The 27,500-nt window shown below is 44.5% G+C and overlaps 1 protein-coding gene across 3 annotated transcripts in view; it reads left to right on the forward strand.

Annotated features, from left to right (window-relative positions):
• Positions 1-1,129: 1,129 nt before the first annotated feature.
• The window catches only part of cadm2a (cell adhesion molecule 2a), a 262,700-nt gene continuing 236,329 nt past the window's right edge, over positions 1,130-27,500 (forward strand). For all 3 annotated transcript variants that reach the window (XM_062536582.1, XM_062536584.1, XM_062536583.1), the window contains exon 1: positions 1,130-1,406. In XM_062536582.1, the coding sequence (XP_062392566.1) occupies positions 1,346-1,406 (61 nt within the window). In that variant the 5' untranslated portion in view covers positions 1,130-1,345. The remainder of the gene's footprint in view (positions 1,407-27,500) is intronic.

Raw genomic sequence — 27,500 nt, forward strand, 5'->3', positions numbered from 1 at the left:
AATCCATAGATCTGAGACATGGAAATGGATGCTGTTCTGGTGCCAGGTCTGTGGTGCAATTCAGAAAGAGTCTTGTCATAAACAAGAAAACTGTCTGGATCACTTGCAAATATGTGCATAATGGCATTGCAGAAATTCATTCATTCATTCATTCATTCATTCATTCATTCATTTATTGAATTTGAATATTCATTCATTCATTCTTGTGGATTTGCATTCCTATTCTTAAAAACGTCATGGGAGCATTGAAAGCACACAGTTCCATCCCTGCTTTTGTGTCTGAACAGAACAATCTTAAAATCTGAATTTTGACCGCTTTTGATCTTTTGACAAAATATCAACAGAATAGCATAATATTATGTGTTCTGTCCATTCTGTTTCGAAGAAACATTCCTGTTTGTGTGAAACCATTTGGACATGGCTGTGTCTCTGTCATCATTCATTTCTGATTCGACCAACACAAACAGTGGGAACTGTGCAAACCCTCTGGCTAAAGTTTTCTGCTATGAAAGCATTTTGTAATCATGAGTATTGTATCACTTTACTATAGGCTATCACATTACATGATGATGGGCATTTTTTTGATAATGACATTCACTAAAACACATAACACTAATGCAGAACAAAACATGCTTTGACACATGTCAGTTGGTAAAGGCTTATCATGCATCAGGCATCATAGCTGTGGCTTTTATTAATTTAATTATAGTCCATATCTCCATAAACATCGATTTCTTTGTTTGTTCATTTATGAATCGTATCTTTTTAAGACAATCACTATTACTGATGCGCACTTGCTCCTGTCCTATTGAATTAAATCGATCAACATGATTCTCTTCAATCTGTCTGTGGCGCATTATCTGATACGCAGCATGTTCGATCCTTTCTACATAAACAACCGACACACTGCTCATTTGTATGCGGGAGTTCTGGAACAACACATGTGGCGCGTGGTAGACTAGTGCCAAAGCGCAGCGGTCTCGTGAGTACTCAGGTTCTGTTGAAAAAACTGTAAACAGACGCGATTGGTTTAGCTGCTCATCAGTCAAACGCGTGGGCGGGACTCTGCCAGCTCATGCTCCCATGGGGCGCTAGAAGCCAGAGCCGTACTTTTCAGCTGTGTGTGCGCCGAGTGAGCATCTCTCCTTGGCCGTAGAGCGAGCTCTCTCGTGTCTCTTGTTCGACGAGTGGATTTCGAAAAAAGCGGTGGGACTGCCGCTGAAGACATCTCCTAACAGGAGCCTGCTGATTGCACCTGGATAACCCGTTCAGCAAGCGCAGACAGAAAAAGGGAAGAAAGTGTGCTGGTTATTGTAGTGCAGCTGTTGGATAGAAGTGAGGCAATATGATCGTGAAACAGCACATGTTCCTCACCCTCTACAGCATCTTCGGGATCGCCCTCAAAGGTAAGCCTCACACAATCATTTGTGAACTTGAATAGTTAGCTTTGGGAATACTTTCCCAATGCTTTAACTTGCGGGAAGTATTTGTTATGTCCTTATCGAAGTAGGGAAAAGCGATTGGTCTCGCGGTCACGCACTGCTATGAATGCGAATAATGTACTGGAATGACGATTACGGCATTTCCGTAATTGTGCCGAGGGACTTTCAGCGATCGTGATGAGAATCAATTTGCAGGCAGGCCACACTTGATATGAACTCCGAAGTTTTTGCCTTTGCAGCAAGACTGATGGGTGTTTACACTGCAGATACGCCTCTATTTGCATAGCTCTTTGTATAGAATTGGGAAATGAGAATTAAGATCAGATAAACGCGCCGTTTTGGCGGACTGGGAAACGCTTTGGAAAACCTCGTTGCAAGACTGCTCATGTATTGCTCGTTTTAATAATGAGCCTAGGTCTTAATGGCGAAACATAAAGTGACTGGTTTATGCTGCCTTTAATAATAGCCTGCTGATTTCAATAGAATTAGGCTACTTGAACCATTATGTTTTGTAGTGTGTCTTGTAAAGAAGCATAAACTTGTTGCCACAAATTAAATTGAACTATCATCAATATTGGTCTTATATTTTGCTGTATTGGCTGTATTTTTTGCCTTTCATCATTTGTGTTGGATGCCCATAGAAAATCGTGAGTTCACAGAATTTAACATTTGCTAGCCTGTATATGAAACTTGGTTGGGTAGGCTGTGTTGACCGAGTATTTGCAGCAGTCTGCATCTTGGTGTCGTGGTAGCATCAGCGTTTCCTGGGATGGTTCTTGAATGTACTTCTGCTCCTCTCACAACAATATGCATGCGCGGTACATGCGTAGTCTTCGCGATAGGCTGTTTTCATCTAAAAAACAAGTTATTTATCTACATCTAATGCAGTTAACCGTGGTGCAGGATCTGTATGTTACACTTCTGTTTGTCGATTTCAATGCTGACGTTTTAAACATCAGCGCCAAAGGATCTGGTAGCCTACAGTAAATTGGATCATCAAGGTCGCGGGGTCAGGTTATGTGACAACATTTCAACAGGTGTCATATGCGCAGGTGTGGTCGTCTTAATTGCGTTTCATCTTGATGCCTTTTAGCGCTATCCGCGGGCTTCCTCCGTGAAGTGCTTAGGATGAGCCACCGCCCGCGTTTACCCTGGGGCAACAAGCAAAATGCGACAACTTGAGTGACTTATTTTTGGTTGCAGGCTACACTTTAACACACATTGCAGTAGACAGACAAACACGCGTGTAAAAACAAACAAATAAAGGGCACTCGAAGAAGTGTCAGGAAGCGCAAACGTCACCTTATTGTCACTCCCCTCCCTCCGTCCATGCGCTCTGTGTCTCGCACGCACTCACCCGTACACACACACACACACACACACACACACACACACACACACACACACACACACACACGTGAATGAGGTGTGTGCGTGCGGAGACACAGTCACCTCTGTAAATATGACACTTTCAAAACAGAACTGTTTACAGCAAACATGCAAGCTTATTCTTCAGTTGGCTGGCTCAGAGCGAGATGGTGAGGATAGACGTAGCCTACTGTATAATGACACATATGGCTTTAAATTGTATACTTTGAAAAAATGTGGTCGACATATTTGTAATTGGACTGAGGCATAATGAAAGATATGTGCAATATATCTACAATATATAGTTCTATTCTTGATTTTGTATTTTGTAGTGAGGACTCCTGTGACTCACCTGCCCTGCCCAGGCCTGTGTGAATATTCTGATTTGTTGTACATTTAGTGTCTTTTTTTATAATGTTTTCTTTCTCTTCGCATTCATATAACAACTTGCATAGTTCTACAGCAGGCTACATTGTTTTCTGAATTTGCACCTGGAATCCTTGACAGCTATTCTGACAGGCTGAAAGACGTTGGCTTGGCTGCTGTATCACTAAAAGAAAAAGAAAAAGCATTTAGAAACCTTGTGCTTTGTGCTAAAACAAAGGACCTCAAGGTCTCAGTCCTCTGCTATTTCTTCACGTTTTATCTCCTCAGAGCTCTGTGTATGTGTGATGATTGCTCTCTACACACCACTCTATGGATCTTTCCTTGACCAGTCCGTACTTGTGGTGCTGCTGGAGTGGCTTATGGTGCCTTCATGTGCTATGGTAATTATGGTAAATACCAAAAGCCGAGGTCAAAAATGCACATGAACACCATCTCATGTGGTATTTTCCACTGGGCAACTCGTAGAATATTTTGATGGACGAGTTGCCGAGATGAGATAAGCTTTGACATTTTCAACATGGCGGAGAGCAACGGAAGAGTTGTGAATGATAGCATTGTTTACTACTAAACATTGTTTGCTACTGTTAGCAGATGTTTTTTGCAGCCTATACAATGTTGTGTCATTGACAATTGTAATATAATGCTTTGACACTCAGTGTACATTTTTAAAAAGCTGTTATGGTTTGGTATTGCCTCCCCAGAGCTATATGCTAGCTAGTGATGAGTGACAGGTCATTTACTAATTTCCTAACAGTACGTCAACAAAGCACTTGAACACAACACACTGGTAACTACCAGGTCACAAATGGAAAATACCATATTTTCCATAGCATGTGAATGCAGCATTATACTGGCTCAGTTGCTGGCTTGCTGGCCATCTCTCACACCCTGGCTTGAGGACGTTCAAGTGTTTGGATGTTCTCCTGTGATTTGGCCCCCAGAGTCACGTGGCACTGATGAGCGCAAGAACTAAGAAGTGACCACATTTATTTGCAAGACTGTCAAGCTCTGTCCAGCTCTGAGCCTCTGGAATGCGTTTATGTCTTATGTAATAATTAGATTATGGCAATTTCTATCCATGTATCCATGCCTAATTCTGACTGATAGAGGAGGTAGTCTTCTGCCTTTTCTTTGGTTTCATGTAGTTGCTGTACGCTGCTGAGCGTAATGTTTATGTCCTTATACGGAACAGAGTTTTAGCCAAAGCAGCTTTCAGCTCAGGTGAAGGGAAACAGTGTGAGTGTGTGTGCTCTGGGGAGCTCATAACCTTGGTATTGTTAACACCGTTCTGTACCGACAACAACTGGTCCAGTTTTAGTCTCCTCAGTTGAAGGAGACATCAGTAAGGGTGTCTGAGAACAGGTGGACAACAACTGCTGAACACTGAAAAAAGGCCTTTTGTTTAAACAGCCTTCAAAAGAGGTCAATTAAGAGCAGCAGTGCTTTAAAAGGGCTGAGTTGGCCCCTCTAATGCATTGAGTGGAACTGCTGCCCTGCTCACAATTCGTTTGGTGGGTTGGGTAACGGTGGGTGTACTTAAACCATAATTATCCATTAATATGTGGTGGGGAGGAGGGGCCATCAGAGCTTTATTAGTTGTACTGATGGCTACTTCACTTTGCCGACTCTGAGAAAAACAGGGATTGCTGAAATGCACTGGGGTACCAGCATGCAGGCCAGAGTCACTTTAAACTCTCTTATGCCCCCCTTGAGGAACAGTGTGAAGACTTGTTTCAAATGTTGAAGTGCAAGGGTAATGGGGGTCTGATTCGTGTGACTTTTATCGCAAGTCCGGAGTAATTTCTTGGGGAAACATCAATTTGATTGATTTTGTCAACAGCAGAACTCTGTTAGCCTTTTCTGAAAATGTTCCAATATCCAAAATACATCCTAAGCAGGAAATTACAGCGGTTTCTATCAAAAACAGTGAAAGCCTTTCCAGTACTGTTATGGCAACAAACCCTTACTTGAGAGAGTCAAATAGCAAATCTCATATATTGTACGTTAGTGTGACCATGGGAATTGTACGGTGCAGCAGTGTGTCTCTGGCCAAACCGGTAGGCTCTCTTGAGGGCTTTGCTTCTCCTGAGGCAGCAGCTGGACTGCTGTAAGTGAGGCTAATTATGTACACCAGGCAACGGAATGGGAAACAGCTCTTCATGCATTGTTGCGTCTACAGTGTTCCTTGTAGAGACAGGGGCTTTTTATTGGGTTTAATGGAGCCGTTCGTCGTCGCCTTTGTCACCAAGAGCCTCAGCAGGTGGGAGGCTCTGACGTGAGTGCTTTCTGCTTGTGGCCTTCCTTTCAGTGCGCTCTCTGTTGCTCAAGACTAGACTCTACGGGTCCCTTAGACTGGAGGCTTTACATGGTACATGGATATCTGTTTAGCAAAATGCAAAATGGATGTTGGTGCAGTGCCAGGCTAGCTGTGTCTTACAGCCAGTGCTTCAGTGGCTCTTTTGATTCTGCTGGCTCATGTTTCAATTTGTGGTTTGTCTCATTCACGCGCAAAAAAGCCCCTGGATCGACCTGCAGGCGCATAGGCTAGATGATGTAAAGACGCTCAAACGCGGATAACCCAAACATTTTTGTTTTTCGGTCGCTCGGTGGGTGAGGGATTTCGATATAAATGGCCATTTTTCTATGGCGGGATGATAAGCAGATCAATGGGAGCTGCTCGGGCAGCTCTGCGGCCTTTCTTCAACTGTCAGATACCTGGCCAGCTGCCTGGAGAGGAATTTCTCCCAACGGACAAACGGAGGCTTAAGCATTTTGAAAGGCTGCCGTAGGGCGTATAGGGGGTGTGCGTTACTTTAGTATGGGAAAGCTGACCGTAACAAGGAGGGTGGGAGGAGAGGTGGTTGTAAACAACGTTTTCTCATGAAGAGACAGTTGGGGTTTTTTTGTGCAATATCAAGTTGGCTTGTTGTGTAAATGAAGTCAGAGTCATTTACGCTCAGTTGTGCTTTCCCATGAGGGTTAGCATCTTAAAGGATGTAAAGCAGGTTAGGCGAGCCTCCCCTTTCTGCTCACACAACTCGAATACTGGATATTGTTGGTGGATTATGACGGTAAAGGAGGTGGTTAGGTGTTTTTTATACACATCCTTATGGATATATACCTAAGAGTTGGCTTGTTAATTATCTTAAAGGTGAACTATTTGTTTTTTTTTTAGCTTAATTTGTCTTAACTGATCAGCTTCGGAGTCATTAGAATGGTTATTTGACTTATTTTTGGTTGAATGATGGCTGTCTCGGTTGCCCCCAGCACCTGTGAGCGGCAAAACTACGCTTGCAAGTTTGTGCCACTGGATGGGTGGCACTGACAAACAGAAAGTTGCGCAGCCTCGCGATCATGCGCATCAAAAAGGCAGACTGATCAATTGAGTAGTGTTGTAAAATATACACACTAAAGCTGTAGGGGAAGCTCTGCAGAGAAACCTGCAAGCAAGCGTATAATGATAAAACAGCAAAGAAATCGCCAAACCCGCAACCTGTTCCTCTTTAAGTATCCTTTGAAATCCTTGCTTTTTACAATATGTAGATATGCATGTAGATTTCTACGGTGCGTTAGAAGAAGAAAAGGGGGCCAGTCTCGGCTGTTGTTGTCTGGAGGCACGTAACCACGGGAAGACTAGTGTTATGTGTCTCCCTTGGCACTCTGCCCGGCTTCCTCGAAAGCATCACAGACAGGGCAGCTGGCTACGCCTTGCTGATTGGAGGCTTATAGATATACAGTACCTAGTTAGAGCTGGTGCCTCAGCAGCTTCTCTCTGCATGCTTGCCAGGGTGTGTGTGCCGTGCCGTGCTGGCCTATGTGTCTGACTGGTATCATTCATATGCAAACCTTGAATCCTTATTTTCCTATTTTACCTGACAATGTATGGACTGTTCAACCTTGCTCAATGGTGTTTTTTGCCCCCAACGGCACCTTCCAGGCAGCACAGTCTATTCATGGGTTTTATCAGGTCCCTTTCCACAGGTGTATTAATCAAGCACCATGCAGGCTGCATTCATAATCAAGGTGCTTGATTGTATACACCTGTGGAAAGAGACTGGATGAAACCCATGAATAAGGCACTACCTTTACCCTATTCCTAACCCTAACCCCCTCAACCCTCATCCTATCCCTAAACTGAGGGGAGTAGTGCCTTGAAGGCAGTGCTGCCTGGAAGGCACCATTGAGGGCAAATAATACCAATGGCCCTTTGGCAAAACACTACGGTAATATGCTCAGCAAGAGCTTCTTCCCACTGTCCATCAGACTACTCAACACGGACGAACAGCACACACACATGCTGGCAGACGCACAGACAGTCTGAACACTTCCTGGTCTCTTCAGGTGTCTCAGTCCCTGAGGATTTTCCTTGTGATCATTGCCACATCTGTGCCAGCTCAGAGCCAAGCCCTAAGATCTATGCAGGTTCAGTACTACTGTAGCTAGAGGCTTCTTCTTGGGGGGAGCTGGATGACAGTCATCTCTTGGTCACCTCTGTAGCACCCTCAGGGCTGGACCTGTGGGGTATCCATGCCAGCGTATGGAGTAACTGTCTGAGAGAGTAGTATTCTTCTTTGTGGTGAAATCCTGATGAAACTAGCTGCCCTATATCTCTCGGTTCAACCCAAGTTTGGTTGGATTTAGGAGTTGACTTGAAGAGCCATGGCGTGGCTGGTGAAGAGAAATCGGTTTATTCAGACACAGTGGACAGCCACACAGCATACACACGCCCAGCAAACAGGGGGGCGTGTGCGTATGAATGCAAAAACAGCAGACAGGAAAGCCTGGCTTTTACAGCCATTCAAACACTAATGAGCCTAGCACCATTGTAGCATAGTGGCGGAGAAAAGGGCTTTAGAAAGCATGTGTCATGAAATAAAATAATGTAAAGTAATGCCATGAAAATTACAAACTACTGAAATCCTGCAGGGCCAAAAACTTAGGCAGATCCGTAACCACCCCCCCCCCCCCCCGCCCTTTCTTCTGTGGGGACTCGAGCAGTAGTCGTCTCCTCGTCAGCTCCGTCGCTCGCTCACTCGCTGGCACCTGGGGAAGGATTTCCCCTGATCAAAGGGCCTCGTTTGTTCTCTGGGATGTGAAGACAAGAGTTAAAACAAAAAAGGTAAGTGGAGGTGGAGGTGGAGGTGGTGGAGGTGCCTGGCGTGGAGACAAGACTCGGTTTCCCTCGGCAGAGGATTGCTGGGGGAAAAAAAGGAGCCTGTCGGGATGATCCCTATCAGCCACTGCTATTTGAGCTCACCGGTGGTAGACTTCTGCTCAGCTCGTGTGTGTTGTTTTGTTAAAGCGGTCTTGGAATAATTAAGACAATTAAGTTGAATTAAATTGTTTTCTTCGGCCTAATTGAAGTGGTGGCATCAGATCTTTTTTCGCTCTGAGCTAATTGAGTTAAATATTAATATGTAGTAAGTGGGTGATCAGTTATTTTGCTCGTTGGTTAGATGCAGATGGTTGTCTGTGCGGAATATATATGTCTTGAATGCCGCATATGAAAACATTGCAGGCTTCAGTAATTCATACTGTGTATGTGCGCATCTGTTACATTCAGGTATATGACAACTTTCTCAGTCAGTCCCTATGTAGCAGATGGCCACTGGCGTGGCTAATAAGCCTGGTCTAAAACAGATGTGCCAGAAGTGGGCCTGATCCGTTCAGTAGTCCTTTAGGATCTTGAGAATCAGTCACCTCTTCACTGCATATGTTTGTGATGTCACCTGGATAGGCTTTAGTAGGTATGGGTGAGGGTAAGCGGTAAGTAATGGAAAAAAAATGCTGTGTGTGTGTGTGTGTGTGTGTGTGTGTGTGTGTGTGTGTGTGTGTGTGTGTGTGTGTGTGTGTGAGAGAGAGTACATATGAACGAATAGCAAGCACATCACTTAATCCCATGGCCTGCAATAACAGCTTGCAGGTGCAGCTTCATGAAGGATTATTTATACAATTGTTGCTCACCCTCGCTCTTTCTCTTGCTCTGCATTTCTCTCTCTCTCTTTCCTCTCTCTCTCTCTCACTCCTTTACTCTCTCTCTCCTCTCTCTCTTTCCTCTCTCTCTCTCCCTTTCTCTCTTTAGTGTGCTCAGTGCACTATGTCCTCGTATATCCTATTCAAGAGTGTTTTGTTTGTTTAAATGTTGATGCGTGACAGCATTAGGCTGGGTAGGAATTACTGGTGGAAATCTACAGCCGACTCCGCGTCAGTACCTGACAACACTTATAAGTAGCTTTATAGAGACATAACAGCTGGGCCATATGTGGTGAAAAGTGACTCATTTTTGCATACTATAATATAAAGCATTTTGGATTAAATAAATAGTTTGTTGTACACAATAATGCGGCCATCCACAATAATGCGATGCATTATGAAATACCACACAGTAGCCTATACGTGGTGTTTTTATACAGTAGTGCTTTATGAGAGCTGGTTGGTGCTTGTTTAGTATGTTGCCTACAGGGGAAGGTCAGAGAAGGGCCATCTGCTATATGCGGTGCAAATTGACACCTTCATATGCTGCTACCAATTAACCAGAGAAAGAACACGATGCTCATGACAATGTGTGAAGTACCATTGCCACTAAGCCACCCACCCAACAGGTATCCCATGTCTTACCCTCTCAGCCCCCCCCTCTTTTCTCTTTGTTTACTCCAAACCACAAGACAAGATGGTAGAACATATCCTATTATGGCATAGTTACTCCAATTAGCTATTACACTTTCAATACTTAATTGGAGACAAACAGAAACTAACATATGTTATATGTGTTTATACATATATATATATATATATATATATATATATATATATATATATATATATATATATATGTGTGTGTGTGTTATGCTAATATTTCCCATACTCTACATTGTACCACTGAGTAATTGTATCCAACAACTGAGAAGCTAGTTTCAAGTATATTTCACCAAACCCTCCTGAAAACCCTCTCCTATGGTTTATATTTGGTGAAGAGAGGCTCTTGGTGAAGGGGGGGGGGGATCTGTGATGATCTGTGGAGGGAGAGCACAGACCACATACACTGATAACCAATTTGTACAAAACACCACCGGGGAGTGCATTTTTAATTAGATACTGATGAAATCCCACCAAAAGTCCGTAGCCTATTTCTCCAGGAAAGAAAGAAAGCAAACATTGAAATATTAATAAAAAAAACTGCTGTACTGAGTCAACACGGGGTTGAAGTGTGCGGAGGGAGGCTGAGAGGGTTGGGAGTGCTAATTTGAATAACTTATTTACTGTAGCATCCTCATAGGCCTGAGCTCACAGCCACCTCTCAGCTCCCAACATCCACGAGGAGAGGAATAGTGGACAGGAATAGACGACAAGGTGTCAGCTCATAAATGAGTTGATGATCATGTGATTATAAATTATGTCTTCACATTTGTACACAGTTTCTGTGCGTTGGAGTTGACACAAGTACAGTAGCACAATAGCACTGCCTGCCTCTCTGTGTGTATGTGCGTGTGTGTGTGTGTGTGTGTGCGCGCGTGTGTGTGTGTGTGTGTGCGTGTGTGTGAGCATGCGTGCGTGCATGTGTAGCGTAGGCATGCGGATGTGTATGTGTGTATGTCTGATATGGCGGTAGTGTGGTGGGGGGATTAGTCCTTCATGCGATGTCATGTTGGAGTCTGGACCTCAGATGACTGCCCCCACCCGCCCAATGCCATCTGCCTCCAACCCCCCCCCCCACACACACACACAGACATCACAAATCCATCATGGACAGAAAAGGGCATATATGGGTGAGACAGTCGAATCACTCAGAATGAAAAGACTGTGTCATTGTGGTCCTTAATGTCTGCATTGTTTTGTTATTACATTACAGTTTCCGTGTTATACACATGTAGGCTTTTTTGGTTGGAATTATATGATTTTGCAGAGATCATGAATGGCCTTCTTTGACTCGATCGGATGGGACAGTACATGTTCTTAGAATGAATGTAGACAAAATCATTCCTCATGTAAGCAGCACTGCTTATTCACCTGCATAGTTTTCGTTAGAACTTTGTTTCCTTTTCTTGTTCTTCCTTCGTGTCCTCTAGTGACTCGAGGCGGCGTTAAAAAGCACGGAACCCCGGCGCTAGTCTAGACCAGTGCGCGCGGCGCGAGATGGGAACGGACAGAACTAGTTCACATCCTCGGCTCTGTCTCTCTTCTTTCCCTTCAGCCTGTCGTCTCGCTCTCTGCCGTCATCCCGAGCGGAGTGTGTGAGCTGTGCGGATGAAGAGAGACCGCGGGCTCACACAGCACCACAACACCTCTCAAGCCACCCACCCAAGCTCCCAGGATTTAATCACTCAACGTTTGCTGACTTGAAAAAAATCTCACTTTTACTGTCAGCTACGGCGAGACGTTTTCTACTTCTAAAAGGTGTCAGTGCCAATATGAGCGGGCATGGCATTACGTGTCGCCAGTGGACAGTTTTTATTCACTGACTTAGATGTAGGAATAGAATTAAGATCCTTAGATTTCATGAGTCCCGGAACTATCTGGATTACATAGTGACTAGTTACAAAACAGATGTTTAAAATGTCTGACTTGGCTCTGCAGTGCAGATGTTGAGACTCTGAGCGACCGAGAGGACATTTTTTAACCCCTTTATTTGATATCTGATGGGGTCATGTGACCCATCATTAGTCATGTGAGACATTAACCCCACGTAGAGCCAGAGACCCCCGGCTCCCTCCAACTTACTGTCTGCTTTATGACACTTAAGCCCAGTTAAGCCAAGAGGGGCTTGCGACCCCTGACCATCTGTTTATGCTCCGGGTGGCCCACTTCTAGTCTGTGTGTGTGTGTGTGTGTGTGTGTGTGTGTGTGTGTGTGTGTGTGTGTGTCTGTCTGTGTGTGAATAATCATGTGTTTGTATGATCATTGCAAGCAAATTAACCCGGCAGCCAAGAGACCTCAGACACCATATGTGTCTTTGTCGTTCCACAGTTCTGGTTCCAGTCACACCTTTATTTTAATTGCATGTTGATGTCCACCGGGGGGGTGGCTTTGACGAGCTCCTCCTGAGGCATGCCACTCCTCTCCTCCCAAGGGCCCGTTTGAACTCCAAAATAGACCAATGGTGTGTACCAGTGGCATAACTCTTCATGCCATCTTTATTCTACCTTGAAGTAACTAATCTGTTAGATGCCACCTGATCTCCCTTGGAAATCGTTTTTTACTCTGCTGTCTGTTCTCATTGAAATTCAGCATGGATCTTTGTTCTAGCATTCCTCTGTTTTTTCTTTGTCTTGCATTGCCTCTGTATGCATCAAACTGGTAGGGAATACATCAGAGGCCAGAGAGCTGTTTGTGAAAAAGCAGGCTGAAGCCGGTCTCACCTCGCCCCCCCCCCCCGCATGCTGTATTGTGAGGGGGGGAGACGAGACGAGAGAGGGGGGGTGTTTGTGTGCTAAGCCCAGAAGACTCAGGACAGCGTCACAGCAGGTCCACTCGCACTGTAAGTGGATGTGGACAGAAAGCCGATTAACCTACAAAAAAAGAGAGGAGAGAAAAAATGAAAAGCAGAAAAGCACACCAAAATTTGGGCAAGCTACTTGTGTGTACACAAAGGACTACTTTATTGTAAGTCTAGCTGCTCGGGCTATTTTCTGGGGGATATTGCATTACAATAAGACACTGATATGTTTTGGAAAATGTTGTAATGGGGTTTGGAGTGGTCCAACATTTCGGAAGGGAACTCTGCAGCCTGCTAATACATGTTGGCAAGCTCCCACTCAACAAACTAAGCATGGTCCTAAACCTAAAGCTAGAGGCCGGAAGAAAGGAAGGGGAGAGAGAGATAGAGAGAGAGAGAGAGAGAGAGAGAGAGAGAGAGAGAGAGAGAGAGAGAGAGAGAGAGAGAGAGAGAGAGAGAGAGAGAGAGAGAGAGAGAGAGAGAGAGAGAGAGAGAGAGAGATAGAGATGGAGACAAAGAAAGGTGGAGTTGGCTGGAATAGCATTGGTCAGAATTCACACAATGATAACACACAGGGTCTGAATAGAATAAATGAGAAATATGGAGACATTGAGATTAGACATGCTTGTGAGTCCCAGCACACTCCCACTCCCACTAGCTTGTGGAGAGATAGCACCATACAGCATACAGACCAGTAATGATGAACAGCAGTGACCGGTCTCCAATCATGACTCACCGTCACATACGATGGCCAACTGACCTCACTCTCACCTCCCCCTACTCTCTAATTTCCCTACCTGACAACATTCCCCCTCAGACTTCTCTCCAACCAATCAGATCCCACACTAGGAGGCTCGGGGGGGGGGATGGGGGAGGGGCCAGAAGCCAATGCCTGCATGCTAGGGAGTTTATGAAATAATGATGCCTCGGAACGGGGGGGGGGGGGAGGGAAATGGATGCGAGAACATAAATAGCCTGCTCTTCTGCATGGCATGCTGATGATGATGATGGTGGATGAGCCGGAGCCGGAGACGCGGGAGCGGGAGCGGGAGCATGGGGCTGAGACCAGCACAGGCCTCGGGGACTCCCGCCGCAACGGCTTCATCTGATGCCAAACAGTCTGTAATAATTAAAGTGAACAATGAAGTGTGTTATTTCGTCGGCTATGGCCACAGCATATAAACAGGTTTCGTGTTCACCAGCCCTCCGACCACCCCCCTCCCCTCTCCCCTTACCGCCACCACCCCCACCCCCCTGAAACCTGTGCGGATTAGCGAGGCCCAGAGTGAATCATTACCCGTCTTAAAATTTTCATAGCTCCTCATTATGCTAAAATGTCTAAAATTCACCTGCGCAATCATTTCAAAAATGAAATGTTCAATATGCAGAGGTTAAATGGCTCGGCTGCATTAGAGGCGTCTCTTTGTTCTTAAATAATTGATCATGTAAAATGAGTCTGGCGTGAGGCAGGCGGCCGAGAGAGCGGGTGGGCGAACGAGTGAACGAGCGGGCGGGCGGGAGGGAGGGAGGGAGGGAGGGAGGGGAAGGAGCACACTTGGAAATGCATGGCATTGGAACTATTGGATTTCCATTCGCGGCACATCCTTTATTTCTTCCATCCTTTTCCATTTTTCTGCCCATTATCACTCACTTATGCAGCCAATTAATTTTATTTGGAGCTGAAAGGACGTTTTTATGCGAGACCTGGGAGGCACATTGCGATGGAGAGTGGAGGGAGTTGTTTTAAAGTGATAGCGGCACAAATAGCCTACCACATGCTTGCCATTGCTGGTGCTGGATAGGCTGTTTGTGTTTTCTTCTTGTTGTTGTGATGTTTGTTGTTTTCTCTTAAGAGACAGCCCTTATTTGGTCATTTCTCACTGTCAAGCGCCCACCATTGTGTCTTATAACCTCTTAGAGCTGCTGTGAGCCATCATGTTATTGCATTCCGGTATTGATTTTTGTGGAGATATGAAACTGAAATGGCGTAGTTCAAATGTCACACTGCTGATTAGCACAGTTTGTGTGTTGTTAGCATCTGGCCTTCTTTTCTCAGACTTTGTAGCCGTTGTAGTGCTAACACACACTCTGGACAGAGCTAGCCACTTGCTTTGGTTTTAATAGCCATCCACACGTGAGTGGAATGAAATATGGGGTGCCTCTTTTCTCTTGTGCGCCCCAAAATCCCTTCCCCTTCCCCTCCCGCCCCCTGAAAAAGCCTCGCTAACTTCAGGAATTCCCTTGCTCATGGTGTGGCGGTTGCCAAGCCGACCCTTTGTGCGGAGGCAGGCCTGCATTGTTGTCCCTCCGAGCGCAAGTAACGAGGGGGCCCCTTCTTCTCTCATCTCCTCTCCTCTCTTCTCCTCTCCTCCCCTCTCCTCTCCTCTCCTCTCCTCTCCTCTCCTCTCCTTTCCTCTCCTATCCTCTCCTCTTCTCTCCCCTCTTGTCCTCTCCTCTCCTCTCCTCTTCTCTCCCCTCCTCCTCTCCTCTCCTCCCCTCCCCTCCCCTCCAAGCAGGCTGTTAAGTCCTGTGCTCATTTGAGCATACACACAATGGGAACCTGAGGAAGCACTATCTGAGAGAGTGCCTGAATGACTAGGTGTTCCAACCAGCCACTCCCTTACTGTAGGTTCTCACTCAAAGGATTTGTTTAGTTTATTTATTTATTTAATTTAAAAGTGTGTTAACATTAGTGATGCAGTCAGTGTTTCGGCACAACTGTTTCGGTTAAAAAAAAATGAACGAGGCTTTACAATAAATATGGCAATCCAGCAGAAACAACAAAGACAAAACAGTACATACACAGTGTTCCGTGAATCAATCTGTTCGCCCTCTCAGGGATCCGTCAGCACATATATCCACACTGTCCCTTTCATCTTGGAAAGCAATGGGACCAATCTGTCTTTGGTGGTTTGGGTCCATTGGCTCCCTCCGTCAGATGTCTCTCGTCCTCCGTTCTCTGCCACATCATTCCCACTCGACACCAGGCTCTCCTCCCGCCATCTCCACAGGCTGCCCGCTCTCGTTATCTGGCTCCCCGGGGACCAGTGCGTCCAGTGACAGCGATTTCCCAGCCCTCTTACATGTGTTCTGTGGGAAGAAAGTGTGGTTGGCACGCGTGTGATCCTACAAATCAATTGTGTGGGCTACCAAGCGGATGTGTTTGATCACCACTTTGGAGATTGTTATCTGAGGGTTTTGATCATTTCTTGGTCTTGGTGGTTGGCTCGGAAGGATACTGTTGTTTGCTGTCATATCCGTACACAAGAGTTGTGTACGATGTTGAAGAAGATGCTATTTCTAGCGACAATTCTAATATTGCTGTTAGGTCTACAGTTTGTCTTGTGTACTGGAAATTCTGTTTTCTCCAGCTAGCAGTGAATATATAATCTAAAATGGTTGATTTAGGAATAGACATCGTTCATTGGGAATTGATAAAAAAATACAGAAAATCAAACAAAGGTGGCTAAAAATATATCAGTTCCCATTGAGGCCATTGGAAGCAAGCTTTCTCTCTCTCGCTCTCTCTCTCTTTCTCCCTCTCTGTGCATATTTGCTTGTTTGTGTGCCCATGTGGATGCCTGCAAATGCCTGTAAAATTGGGTCAGGCTGCATTTTGATATTTTTTTGTGATTTTTAATTAACATGGCAGTATAAGACCATGCCATATTCTAGGCATGGTATGAAAGGCGAAGAAGCACAGCGGTGCCAAAAGGTAGCTCTGCTATGGCACCGTCCCACCACACTTTACTTGAACTGCTCTGCACAATGGAGTACTTGAGCTTATCAAGAGAGCCTTATTGTGTAACATGACTTAAACAACCATAATTGGACCGCTATCAGTAAAGCAAATCAATTATGCACACCACAGTGTTAATTAAACCACTCTTTGAGAGAGAGAGAGAGAGAGAGAGAGAGAGAGAGAGAGAGAGAGAGAAAGATAGAGAGAGAGAGTGTGTGTGTGTGTGTGTGTGTCTACATTGTAATTCATAACGCATTAAAATCATTCGTCCCATGTCTTAGTTCATTGATGGTTGGTTGCTATTTTTGTAGAGCAATAATTGGGAATATTCTATATAACTGTGTAAATCTGAGGACACACGTTGAAGGTAATAAATGTAAATCCTGCCTTGGCAGTTCTACATCTGCTGCATCACATTGTTCGTATGTGTGAGAATGTCAGGTCAAGTCAAGTTTATTTCTGTAGCGCATTTCATGCACAGAGGTCAATCAGTGTGCTTTACATAAAACAAAAACAAGCGAGCAAAGTAGCAGCACATAAAAGCATAGAAGGGCAATATTCTGCCATTTATTTTATGACAGTTGTATAACAATTGTGTTACAATCTAATAATATCCTTATTGGCTCTCAAACTGATAGATGACCCTACGCTCACCGTAGCCTATTGTCACTTCTTTATTACTTGCATTGCCTAGTAACAGGGACACTGGCGTCTGGAGACGCTCAGTCTGGCATGTTGTTTTTGTTTATGGTTTTTAGCCATGTTCTGTTCTATTTTTGTGTTTGTTTGTCTTTGAGCTGTTGTGCAAGCTGCACCTCTAGCATTGGGTCATAGAGATGACTAAGGATTGATGCTGTAAGCCTAGTCTGTAAGAGATAGAGCTGCCACCACAAGTCCACCGAGCTGCTGCTGCTTAGCCAACAGTGAGCTGCAATGCTATCGTTTGCTGCCTAGCATCTGGATTTCAGAGGCTGCTCAGAAACTCTGGACTGGTAACAAACCATGAGAGATTCGTCGCTGTCGGGGGTCCACTGAGCTGCTGATAGGCAAGTTTAATTTGCAGCATCTGCTCAGAGAGATCGCTCGCGACTTCACTTTGGAATGATCTGTGCCTCGAGACAGACACACACACACACACACACACACACACACACACACACAAACACTTATGTTCTTCTTTCTTTGGACTTCGGTTGTGCTCACCATATTTATGTTCAGTGCAATGTGTAATACACCATGCTGGCACAGTTAACAGCCACCATAGGTAAGTGATAAGAGAGATAAAAGATAATTTTGAACACCCAGCACAGTCTCAGACACGCAGCTCTGATCCGTTCCGGAGTCTTCCACTCGCCGGGCTCCGAGCCGTCCCTTCAGGAGAGTGTCAGTCCTGGCCCCCAGCAGCACCTGACTGATGGAGTCATCTGACGGACTGTAACTAGGGTCATCAGGGCTCTCCTCCCCCCCCCCCCCCCCCCCGCTCGGGAGATAACGCGCTCGGGTCATTTGCGGCCCGCGTAGCCCCATTAGATCTCCGGAGACGCTGAGCAATTTGATTTTGTAGGCACATGATCATCTGGATGTCACTGATAAAGACCTTTCCGTCAGACGTCCGTCCCCCTCCCCACACTTCCACATGCCGATGATGAAAAAGCGCCGCAACAGCTGCAAGAGTCATTTGATTATATTTCATTTGTACATTTAATTCACTCAGTCACAGGCCACACTGGCTCTCCCCCTGCCTGCGGTTTCTATTAGCATGTCTGAAAGGAAATGACTGTGTATGACTCCTTTGTTTTGTGTAATTGAGGTCATTTAGGAACGCACATGGTCCATCATCCGGTGTCTTTCATCTCTCTCTCTCTCTCTCTCTCTCTCTCTCTCTCTCTTTCACTCTCTCTTTGTCTCTCTCTCTCTCACTCTCACTCTCACTCTCTTTCGCTCTCGCATGATTCAAGATTCATTTATTCTTACACCTCATTATACGTGTAGACTAAAAATCCTGGGTTTCAGCTCCTCTTGCAGTGACAAATAGTGTAATAAATGATACGAGTAATACATGTAATTGCTAATGTTGTGTTGTGAGCGTTGTGTTGATATTGTAGCACATTCATCTGAATATCTGTGTGTGTGTGTGTGGGTGGGTTGGGGGGGGGCTCAACAGTCTGGTTGCTGTTAGGCTACTCAGCCTGCGACTGTGGGCCTTGAGACTGTGACGCTGCCTACCAGACTGAAGAAGCTGAAGCATGGCTGTGGTGGCTGGGGACTTTAATTATTCTGCGGGCCTTACCAACACATCATCTTATGTACCAGTCCTGGATGGAGGGGATGCTCACACATCTGCCGATGCCCTGGGCTGCCCGCCCAGCTCTTTGCATGGCTTTTGGGTTGCTGGCAGTGCCGCTTCCAGAGCAGATGTGCCACCCGTCAGGACGCTCTCTGTTTGTGTTCTTGTAGAAAGCACGTAGTAGGGCCTTTGGTGCTCATGCCAAGATGGCGGAGGCGTTATTGTGCTTTTTTTTCACCTCATGGTCAGTGTGCAGTTGTAGTTGCTGACTCTTTACAGTTGAGCCACTGATGGTGATGGGGCTCCAGCTTCACTGCTTTTCTCCTGTGGACAGGCAGCTCGTTGGTCTCGGAGACGCTGAGAGTGAGGCTGTTCTCCCGGCAACCGTTGTGACAAGGCGCTGACCTCGCTCCTTGTCATTGTTTGTCTCCCTCGTTCTCTTTCTCTCCATCTGTCTCTTCCTTTCTCAGTTTTCTCCCTGTCTCTCTTTCACTTGCTCTTTCGCTCACTGTTCCTATCTTTCTCACTACCTGTCTGTTCCTATCTCTCTCCTCTCTCTCTCTCTCTCTCTCCCTCCCTCCCTCTCCCTCTCTCTGTTCCTATCTCTCTTTCTCTCTTTCTCTCTCTCTCTGAGTCTCTCTCTCTCTGAGTCTCTCTGTGGCCCCTGCCTCCCTTGTCCCTCTCTAATCCAGTGGAACATCGGTGGGATGGCTGCCGTGACTTGCACTGATTCGTCTCAAATGAACTCCTGTCTCTGCTCATTACTCCTGATTATGTGTCTGCTCCTCACCAGGCCACACTCTCAGTCTCCACGGCCCTTATTTACTGGGGATGTAGGGGAGACCGGCTGGACATTACAATATTGGCCTGCACTTTCAGTCATTTAGCACATGCTTTCTCCTGAAGTGACTTCAAGTGACAGTGTGTGTTCCAACACAACTTTAGTATCATCTGCCTTATGGTCGCGCTCTGTGAAGTGAGCCTATATCCACTCTGATGTAGCATCTTACTGTAGCACAACCCTACTTGGATCATCTACTCCATTACACCAATTTACACAGTGTCATTCTGAACCCTCTCTGTGAGGAACAAATGATGCTTCTGCAGAGACTAGCCGTGTTACTAGATTAACGTAACTGTTTTACAGCCTACTACAGTATGTTACTCATTTCTTTCCTTTTAGCATTCATCCTTGTTCCTTTTTCTACATTTGTAAATCAAACAATGCCATGCTCTTTCATATATTCATATCCTCTCTGATGATATCTGCCATTTACTGCTCAACGTGTTTTTACTGTAATTTGTTATGGAAATAAAGACTAATTGGCTGCTATTGAGTTCTCATACTCTTACAATACATTAATAAGTACCAGTCTGTGTTTTTACCATTTGCCTTCCAATGCAATTCTTTTCTCCCTAAAATTGAACATTTCTGTGTAGAAACAGGATTTAATTAGTTTGCCTAAATGTTATTATAGGTTTGAGTATACTCAACAACTGTGAGACAGTAAAATAAAAATGACATGACAAAAATCACATTAAACCTTTTCATCACAGTTCACAGTAATGTAAAAAAATTATTAAATTAAATAAGCCAATCACTTTAATGAAAATGTAATTTGAAAGTTCTGCAACACGATGGATGAAAGAACACCGTAAAGATTTTAGCTGGAGTAAATTCAAGCTTTGATCACTCCTGGTTATGCATAAGCAATTCTTATGTGTCTGTGTGAAAGAGCTGTGTTGAATTATATTCCAAATTCTTAAAAGATAGCTGAAGATGGGTGAGAAATTCTACCCATTTTTTAATAGATGAAGGTAATGTTCAAACTGTGATAATTTGCCCCAACTACTTCTTTCAGTGCCGATCGAAAAGAGATAATGTACCCTCTTCAAAACGCTTCCTTAGTCTCCCACAATAACCGTGGAAGACATTTGAGGGCCATTAGCCCCAAAGAAAAGGGCAATTTCCCTCCTAAGAAACTTAATTATTCAGGTACCCTGCAGGAGTGGAAAAATCAAGCACTCCTGATTTTCAAATAAACTCTTGATAAGTCCTCTGAGCTTGCAGAAAGAAAGGCAAATCTGTGTATAGTAGAACCCAGCAGATGTAAATTAATTAAATGTAAGAAAACCTTTGGGTTCGATCATAGTTCACCAAAGGATAGACAAAGGATCTGTGGGATTTGTATCTCTGAACTATTGTTGTCTGGGCTATGTCGTTAAAAGTGAGCTCAGACATGCAAACGGGACAGGAGGAAGCCTGTGCCGATGTCAAAGGCGGCGCAATCCGAGGCGACATAACCTGGACAGTTTCCCAATCACGGAGAAGCCTGCGCTAGAGCTCCAGTCCCCAGATGTGTTTCTATATCTGGCGTCACACACGGAGGTGTGAGCCAACCCCATCTGCAAATGACAGCGTGTATGCTCAACTGGCAGTGTAGGCCAACTGGCAGCACAATGGTGACAGTGCCAGACAGTGATAGCGTCTATCTGATCAATACAACAATCCCCACCTCAACAATTCACCTTTGTATATGTGATCTTGTATACAGTATATCTGATGAGTGCAATCGCCACCTAAACCACTGGCATTTTGAAAAAAAAAAAGAACAACCCAATCAAATTGGAGGATGGGGTGAAAGTGGATGGGAATGGTGTTGTTTGTAATTGTTTAGTTCATGCGGAGCTTCTTGGACGATTCTGCTCATTAGCGGACTGGGCTACAGCAGATGGGTCCTCCCACTGAGCTGGGTTCTTCTCAATGCTCCTTCCTCTTAAAAGGAAGATTTTTTCTCAACACCATGACCTTGTGCTTACTCAAGAGGGTTCAGGCGTTGGGCTTGGTAAAACATTTTTAAAACGATTTCTGTTTTTTAAATGGTTCTCTATTCCGAACAAAAAAAAATATAACATTTCGTTTTTCAAGTTAAAATAAGATGTAGGACCACTTCTGTGCAAAAAGTGTATTTTACTCCATTTGAAATGAAATGGAATTGAACTGAAATGAATAAGGATTCAATTATTGAGGACTCGGGATAGACTATTGTATCATTTTATCATTCAAAGGAGTGTGTTTGGGAGGATCTTTTGTAGGATGGTCCCACAGCACTCCTGGGCACCTCACCAACCCTCATTGGGCCCCATGAGTGGTTTGAACTCACTCTCCCGTTCTCCTTCCAGCTTCACGTGGACACCCTCCACTGTTTGCCTGGCAGGTTTGCTAATTTTTTTTATCCGTTCCTTTTTTTATCCGTTCTTCCACTCTCCTGTCTGAGAGAAGACTAAGACTGGGAGGGGGGAGAGAATAAAGGAAGTGTTCTGTGATGAATACGCTCTTAATTTGAACCACGCTCCCCCTACCCTCTGCCTGACAATAGGCTTTTTAAAGTAATGAAGTAGAACATGCAAGTGTGAGTAATCTTTTGTAAAAAGAAAAACCTTGAGATAGAAGATTTATTGAGAGGCAGCCGATGGACACCCTGGGCTGTTGTTGATGTAGTAGGTTGATGCAGCAAATTTGCTCCTCACAGCGTAGGGGAAAGTACATAGTAACAAGACTCAAATCTGCTTCAAGGGAGGTACACTGTAATCATAGAAAAACGTGCAATCCAATTGTATTTTTGTTGTTTAGCAGTTGCTCTAGAGATCATAGTGTTGTTTGTTCTCATCATCAGTGGCTCAAACTGATGGGGCCTGTGGATGCAGCTCACTTCCCTTAGTTTAAGACTCCGCGTTCCCAGGAGGACATACAGTACGGCCACCACATAAAAAGAAGCAACATGTACTGAACATGGACATAATACTACTGTTTGCTTTGACCCTAAAATTCAACCCTGTATTCCAACGAGATTCCAACACATCTTGGAGTGTGATGTATTCAGCGACCTGCGATTTATTGTCTGCGACATTCCATGACTCCACGACCAAAAGTCTAGTAAGTATGTTAGCATTTTTTGAGGAATCTCTTATGCTGACACCATACACTGTGTAGGTTGACACTGACACTACGACGACATGTAACAAGCAGGCTACATGATCTTGAAATGTGGCCCATCTCTCAAACAAGAGGCCTGCATGAAGAATTCTCTGATAGTCTAGTTTGACATGGTCACTCGTAAAATAAATTGAAAAAGAAAAACTGTGTAATCTGCATAGGCCATTAAGTGAAGAGATACATTGTTGTGGCATCCTCAGTGTTCAGTTTCAGTTTCAGCTTTCAAGGCATATGAGCTGGTGATAGAAATCAGCTCAGCCCATGGGCAGACCGGTGTTAGGCAGAAGTCATGGTACGTTGCATCCTGACTTTTCCTGAGCAAACAAGGCTGTGGGCACTAATTTGAATGATGGGCAAAGCCTAAAAGCTAACCTGATGTCACATGATTATGTATTTGTGTTGCCATGAGGATAATATTTGGTCTGTGTGTTTCCAACAGCAGACTTCCAGTCCAAAAATAAATATGTTTTTTGAGTTTGTCACACCACAGAAAAAATACATGTTGTTAACCACACAGGCACATCTGAATGAATAAAAAAAACATTGCCTATTAAATCAAAATCATGAAAAAAAATAAAGTGGTATACTCTGGTCTCAAAGGCGTGTGTGCAAGTTTACTGACTGTGCTGATGTCACGCCCAACACGTTCCAATCATTCTCCAAACCAGCTGATTCTAATTAGCGCAACTCTCCAGCCAAATAGATGAGCTAATTAGTGAACAACACACCTGTGTGAAGTGCATGAATTAAGGGTTGCGAACATCGGCGTTGACATGAGTGCGGCACACTCCGCTTTGGACATTCGATTACTTGGACAACGTTATTATCTGTACAACCATGACACTAGTCGCTAGTAACCATGACGCTAGTGGAGGTGGGAGCAGACTTTGACACTGGTGTGCAGTACTGAGAATACGATACTCTGGGGGCATGTCCATGAGTCGCTATGCTCATGCCCCCAGAGTGTAGCACTGTAGCTGTTGAAACTAGCAACTCAAGCTACAGTAGGTAAAACTGATTATTTTTGTTTTGTTTCGTACCGAGTGCCTCAAATTAAAAAAGTTTGACACCTTCTGTTTTATAAGCTGCAAAGCGTGTCCTGACTCCTGTCTGATCTTTACAGACGATTTCAGGAGTTGTTTTCTATCCTAACATAAAGTACTTACAACCAAATCTCAGATGTTGGTTTACAGGGCCTTCTAAAATGGATAATCTGCCATTACAAAGGCAATTTGATTATTAGGTTATTTTCTCTATACTGTAGGTATAGTGCTTAACACTTGTAAGGCAGTATGGGTCCTTGGTCATGTTTAGTTACAGTCAGTGTACCATGCAGCCCTTCCTATTGTCTGTGCAGAGTAGACATTTCAAAGGACAGACTTGCAGCTAAGAGCGGAGCAGCGAAAAAGGGAAAATGTGATCATAGCCGTCTGATGCCAAAGGTCATGGAAGAGATGTGTGTCATAAACCTCCTAGCTGTGGCTGCAGCCGCTCTCCTCCTCTCCCCATAGCAGTATTGGTCGGGGTGGGTTTGATAAGTAATACAACATGACAGCGTCGACTCTCTCTCCCCCACTCATTCTCTCTTCTTCTTCTTCTCCTTCTCCTTCTTCCTCCCTCTCTTCCTTGCCAGTAAACAGGCCTGTGGTGAACTAGGGAAGCTCTCCTCTCTGATCGCCGGAGAGGATGGAGGAGGTTGGCATGTGACGAGGCCGAGGATTTAATTGGTTGCCACCCACCCTGAGTCTTATGCATTTTTAATTGGCCCTTGGATGTGGTTGTGGGTTGGGTGCCGCGCTCAAACCCCTCCCCACGTCATTCAGCGGTAGTAGAGCTCATATGGTTCCCGTTTCCTAGCCAAGTCCACATGTGAGACTTAAATAATATTCAAGCAATGTGTCGGAGATTCATGCAATATTAAATGTGACACTGTATATCTATGCAATAATTTACTATGTTAATATACTTAAGCGAAATGACACTAGTGAGAGTGTGGTAAATATCCCCACGGCTGTGATTGGGCCGTAGGCATGAGGCCCGGAGGCTGAGTGCTGCAGGTACTCACAGCCACATGGGAATCCTTAGCCAACCCCACCAATAAGAGTGTCAGATTGCTTTGATACAGCAGTTTCGCTATTAACTTAAATAGTTGTATTTACAGACACCAAAATTGTGTTTTCTTTTGCTTCTTTTGATTTTTCTGTAGTGAGTTTTGTCCTTCTGTCACGTTGTGTACACTCTTCACATGACGTGTGTTAATTGGTCAATTCCCGCTACTTCATCTCAGATTGTTAAAGCACTTCCTGCCCCGCTGGTCTTCTTGCTTTGAATGGAATGGCAGTGATATCAGTGAAGGGCACAGTTAGACTGGCTGCAGACTGCCGGCATGGTGTGAGCGTGGCGTGAGCAGGGTGTGTCTGTTGTGTGTCAGTTGCGTGACAGCTGCGTGGTATACTGATTTGATAAGAGCAAAGATGGCCGTTATTAGTATTGATAGGCCTGGAAACGCTTCCAGTATACTTGCGTGTTTTGTGAAAATATAGGTGCTGGTCCTCTATCTCTAGCATGCACATGTCTTCTGCGCTGCTCGAGGCACACCTGAGACGTGCGTGGCACGCAGGCTGTGTGCAACCTCTAACCTGTTAACATGGGAGCCAGAATGGAAACGGACACGCCACACAGCTGACACGCTCACGCTACGCCAGCACACTGCAGCCAGTCTTATGGTGTAACATGACATGACATATACTATTCTTCTCTCTCTCTCCTGGTGCTCTAATTCTTTGCCCTTCACTGTTCCCACCCCCCTGTTCCATAAAGCAGACGACCATGGGGTCAGTCTGGCCCACATTTGGCCCAGATCTGGGTGAGGGTAAGTGTCTGGGATGGTCCTGTCGACACAGCAGGGCCATGGCTCTTTTAGAGTCAGTATAGAGTTACCACATACTTTATCAGTCTGGTATTTGAAAGAGAGCAAATGTGCTCACACTCACTCGCACAACTATATGGCCACTTCCTCTTGGTCCATCACCACCTGCATGTTCACTTAGGGAGCATCCACCCTTTTAAATTATTTACCGCAGGCTTTTATCCAAAGCAGCCATTAAGAGATAGAGAAGCTCTGCCTTTTATCAGTATGTGTGTATGTGTTTGAGTGTGTGTGTGTGTGTGTGTGTGTGTGTGTGTGTGTGTGTGTGTGTGTGTGTGTGTGTGTGTGTGTGTGTGTATGTGTGTGTGTGTGTATGTGTGTGTATGTGTGTGTGTGTGTGTGTGTGTGTGTGTGTGTGTGTGTGTGTGTGTGTGTGTGTATGTGTGTGTGTGTGTGTGTGTGTGTGTGTGTGTGTGTGTGTGTGTGTGTGTGTGTGTGTATGTGTGTGTGTGTGTGTCTCTGTGTGTGTCTATCTGTGTGTGTTTACAATCACTGCATTCCATGGGATTCCCTCCCATGACCTTGGTGGTGTTATTGCCTGTTTGTACCTGTGCAGCTGCACGACTGTTTGTCAGTCTGGTTGCGTTCCGTCGCCGCCCTCCTGGTGATAAACAGAAGACGCACAAAAGTGCTGAGCACATTGAACACAGCCATTTGTTTGTTTCATACCTGACTCTTCCCTTTCATTAAATAATTGATCAATTAGTTAATCAATTTTTTTCCATTTAATTTGTTTATTTGATCCTAATGTCAAAAATGAGTGTTGGTAATTTCCCCTTGTGACAGTCTCTTCTTGTTTATTGGAATGCATGCAAGTGTTACAAGTAATTAATTTGGATTAAGATGTGAATAGAATTTTAAACATCAAGTGTGTTGTTGTGATGCTATTGATTCATTTAACAACCAGGGGTGAGAGTAGGCTGATACGGTCCGGTCCTGCATACTATAAAAAGATTCAGCGGCAATACGCAGCACTGGAAACAGAAGAGCTGCCTTCCGAAGCCCCTGAGTGCCAAATGTCACACGTTGAGAGTGCATGAGACTCATGCAATATACACATTTCACTCCCCACACCAGACTTTTTCATCACGCTAACCGTTTGTCTATGCTTCCTCCAATGTATTAGTCATTTTTAAATTACATGTAAACTGACAAAAAGATCCATGCATAAAGGCAGACGTAAGGTGGACTAAAAACAGGATGGCAACTATGGCATGTATTAGGCTATTTTCTGAGCGCATCTGACTTGTTTATTAACCAATAACCAAATGAGCAAACTAATTTAGGAATGCACCACACTGTTATGTGACTGTCTATCCAGTGTACCAGTAGGCTATCTTCATTCACATAGACAAATATCAGTGACAGACTAAAACAAACTAACTATATTTTGAAACTTTACATGAAGCCATGCATGCAAAAAGAAAGATAAATGAGTTAAGAAACTACACGTTTTGAGAAATTAGGGAATGGCACATTTCATTTTTCCTAAAGACATGAGAACAGTTCATCTGGAGGTTTCAGGAGAGAAGGCAGGGAAAGAAGAAGAGATTGAAAGAGTGAGCCAGATAATGCTCTACAAACAATAATAAAGTAATGGATGTAGCCTATTGAAGCGTGTTGAGAAATGTTCATTGAGCACTCTGCATGCACACTTTTCACCTGTAACAAATCTCACTCCAAGCTAAACAAAAGAATAGGCAGCTTTGTTCATGTCTGGAGGAGAGGTGAGCAATATGAAAGTAATGAAAGTTCTGGTTGTAGTACCGGCAAAAATTTAAAACTACTTTCACCCCTGTTAGCAACCAAGAAAACGACAGTATAAATCACAAAAGGAATCAAATGGAAAAGATTTCTTCAGTGTACAACTGTGATGAAATGCTCTTGTTCTTGCATTGATAGAGGTTCTGCGAAT

This window comes from Sardina pilchardus, chromosome 5, assembly GCF_963854185.1.
Source record: "Sardina pilchardus chromosome 5, fSarPil1.1, whole genome shotgun sequence".
In the NCBI taxonomy this organism is placed as follows: domain Eukaryota; kingdom Metazoa; phylum Chordata; class Actinopteri; order Clupeiformes; family Clupeidae; genus Sardina; species Sardina pilchardus.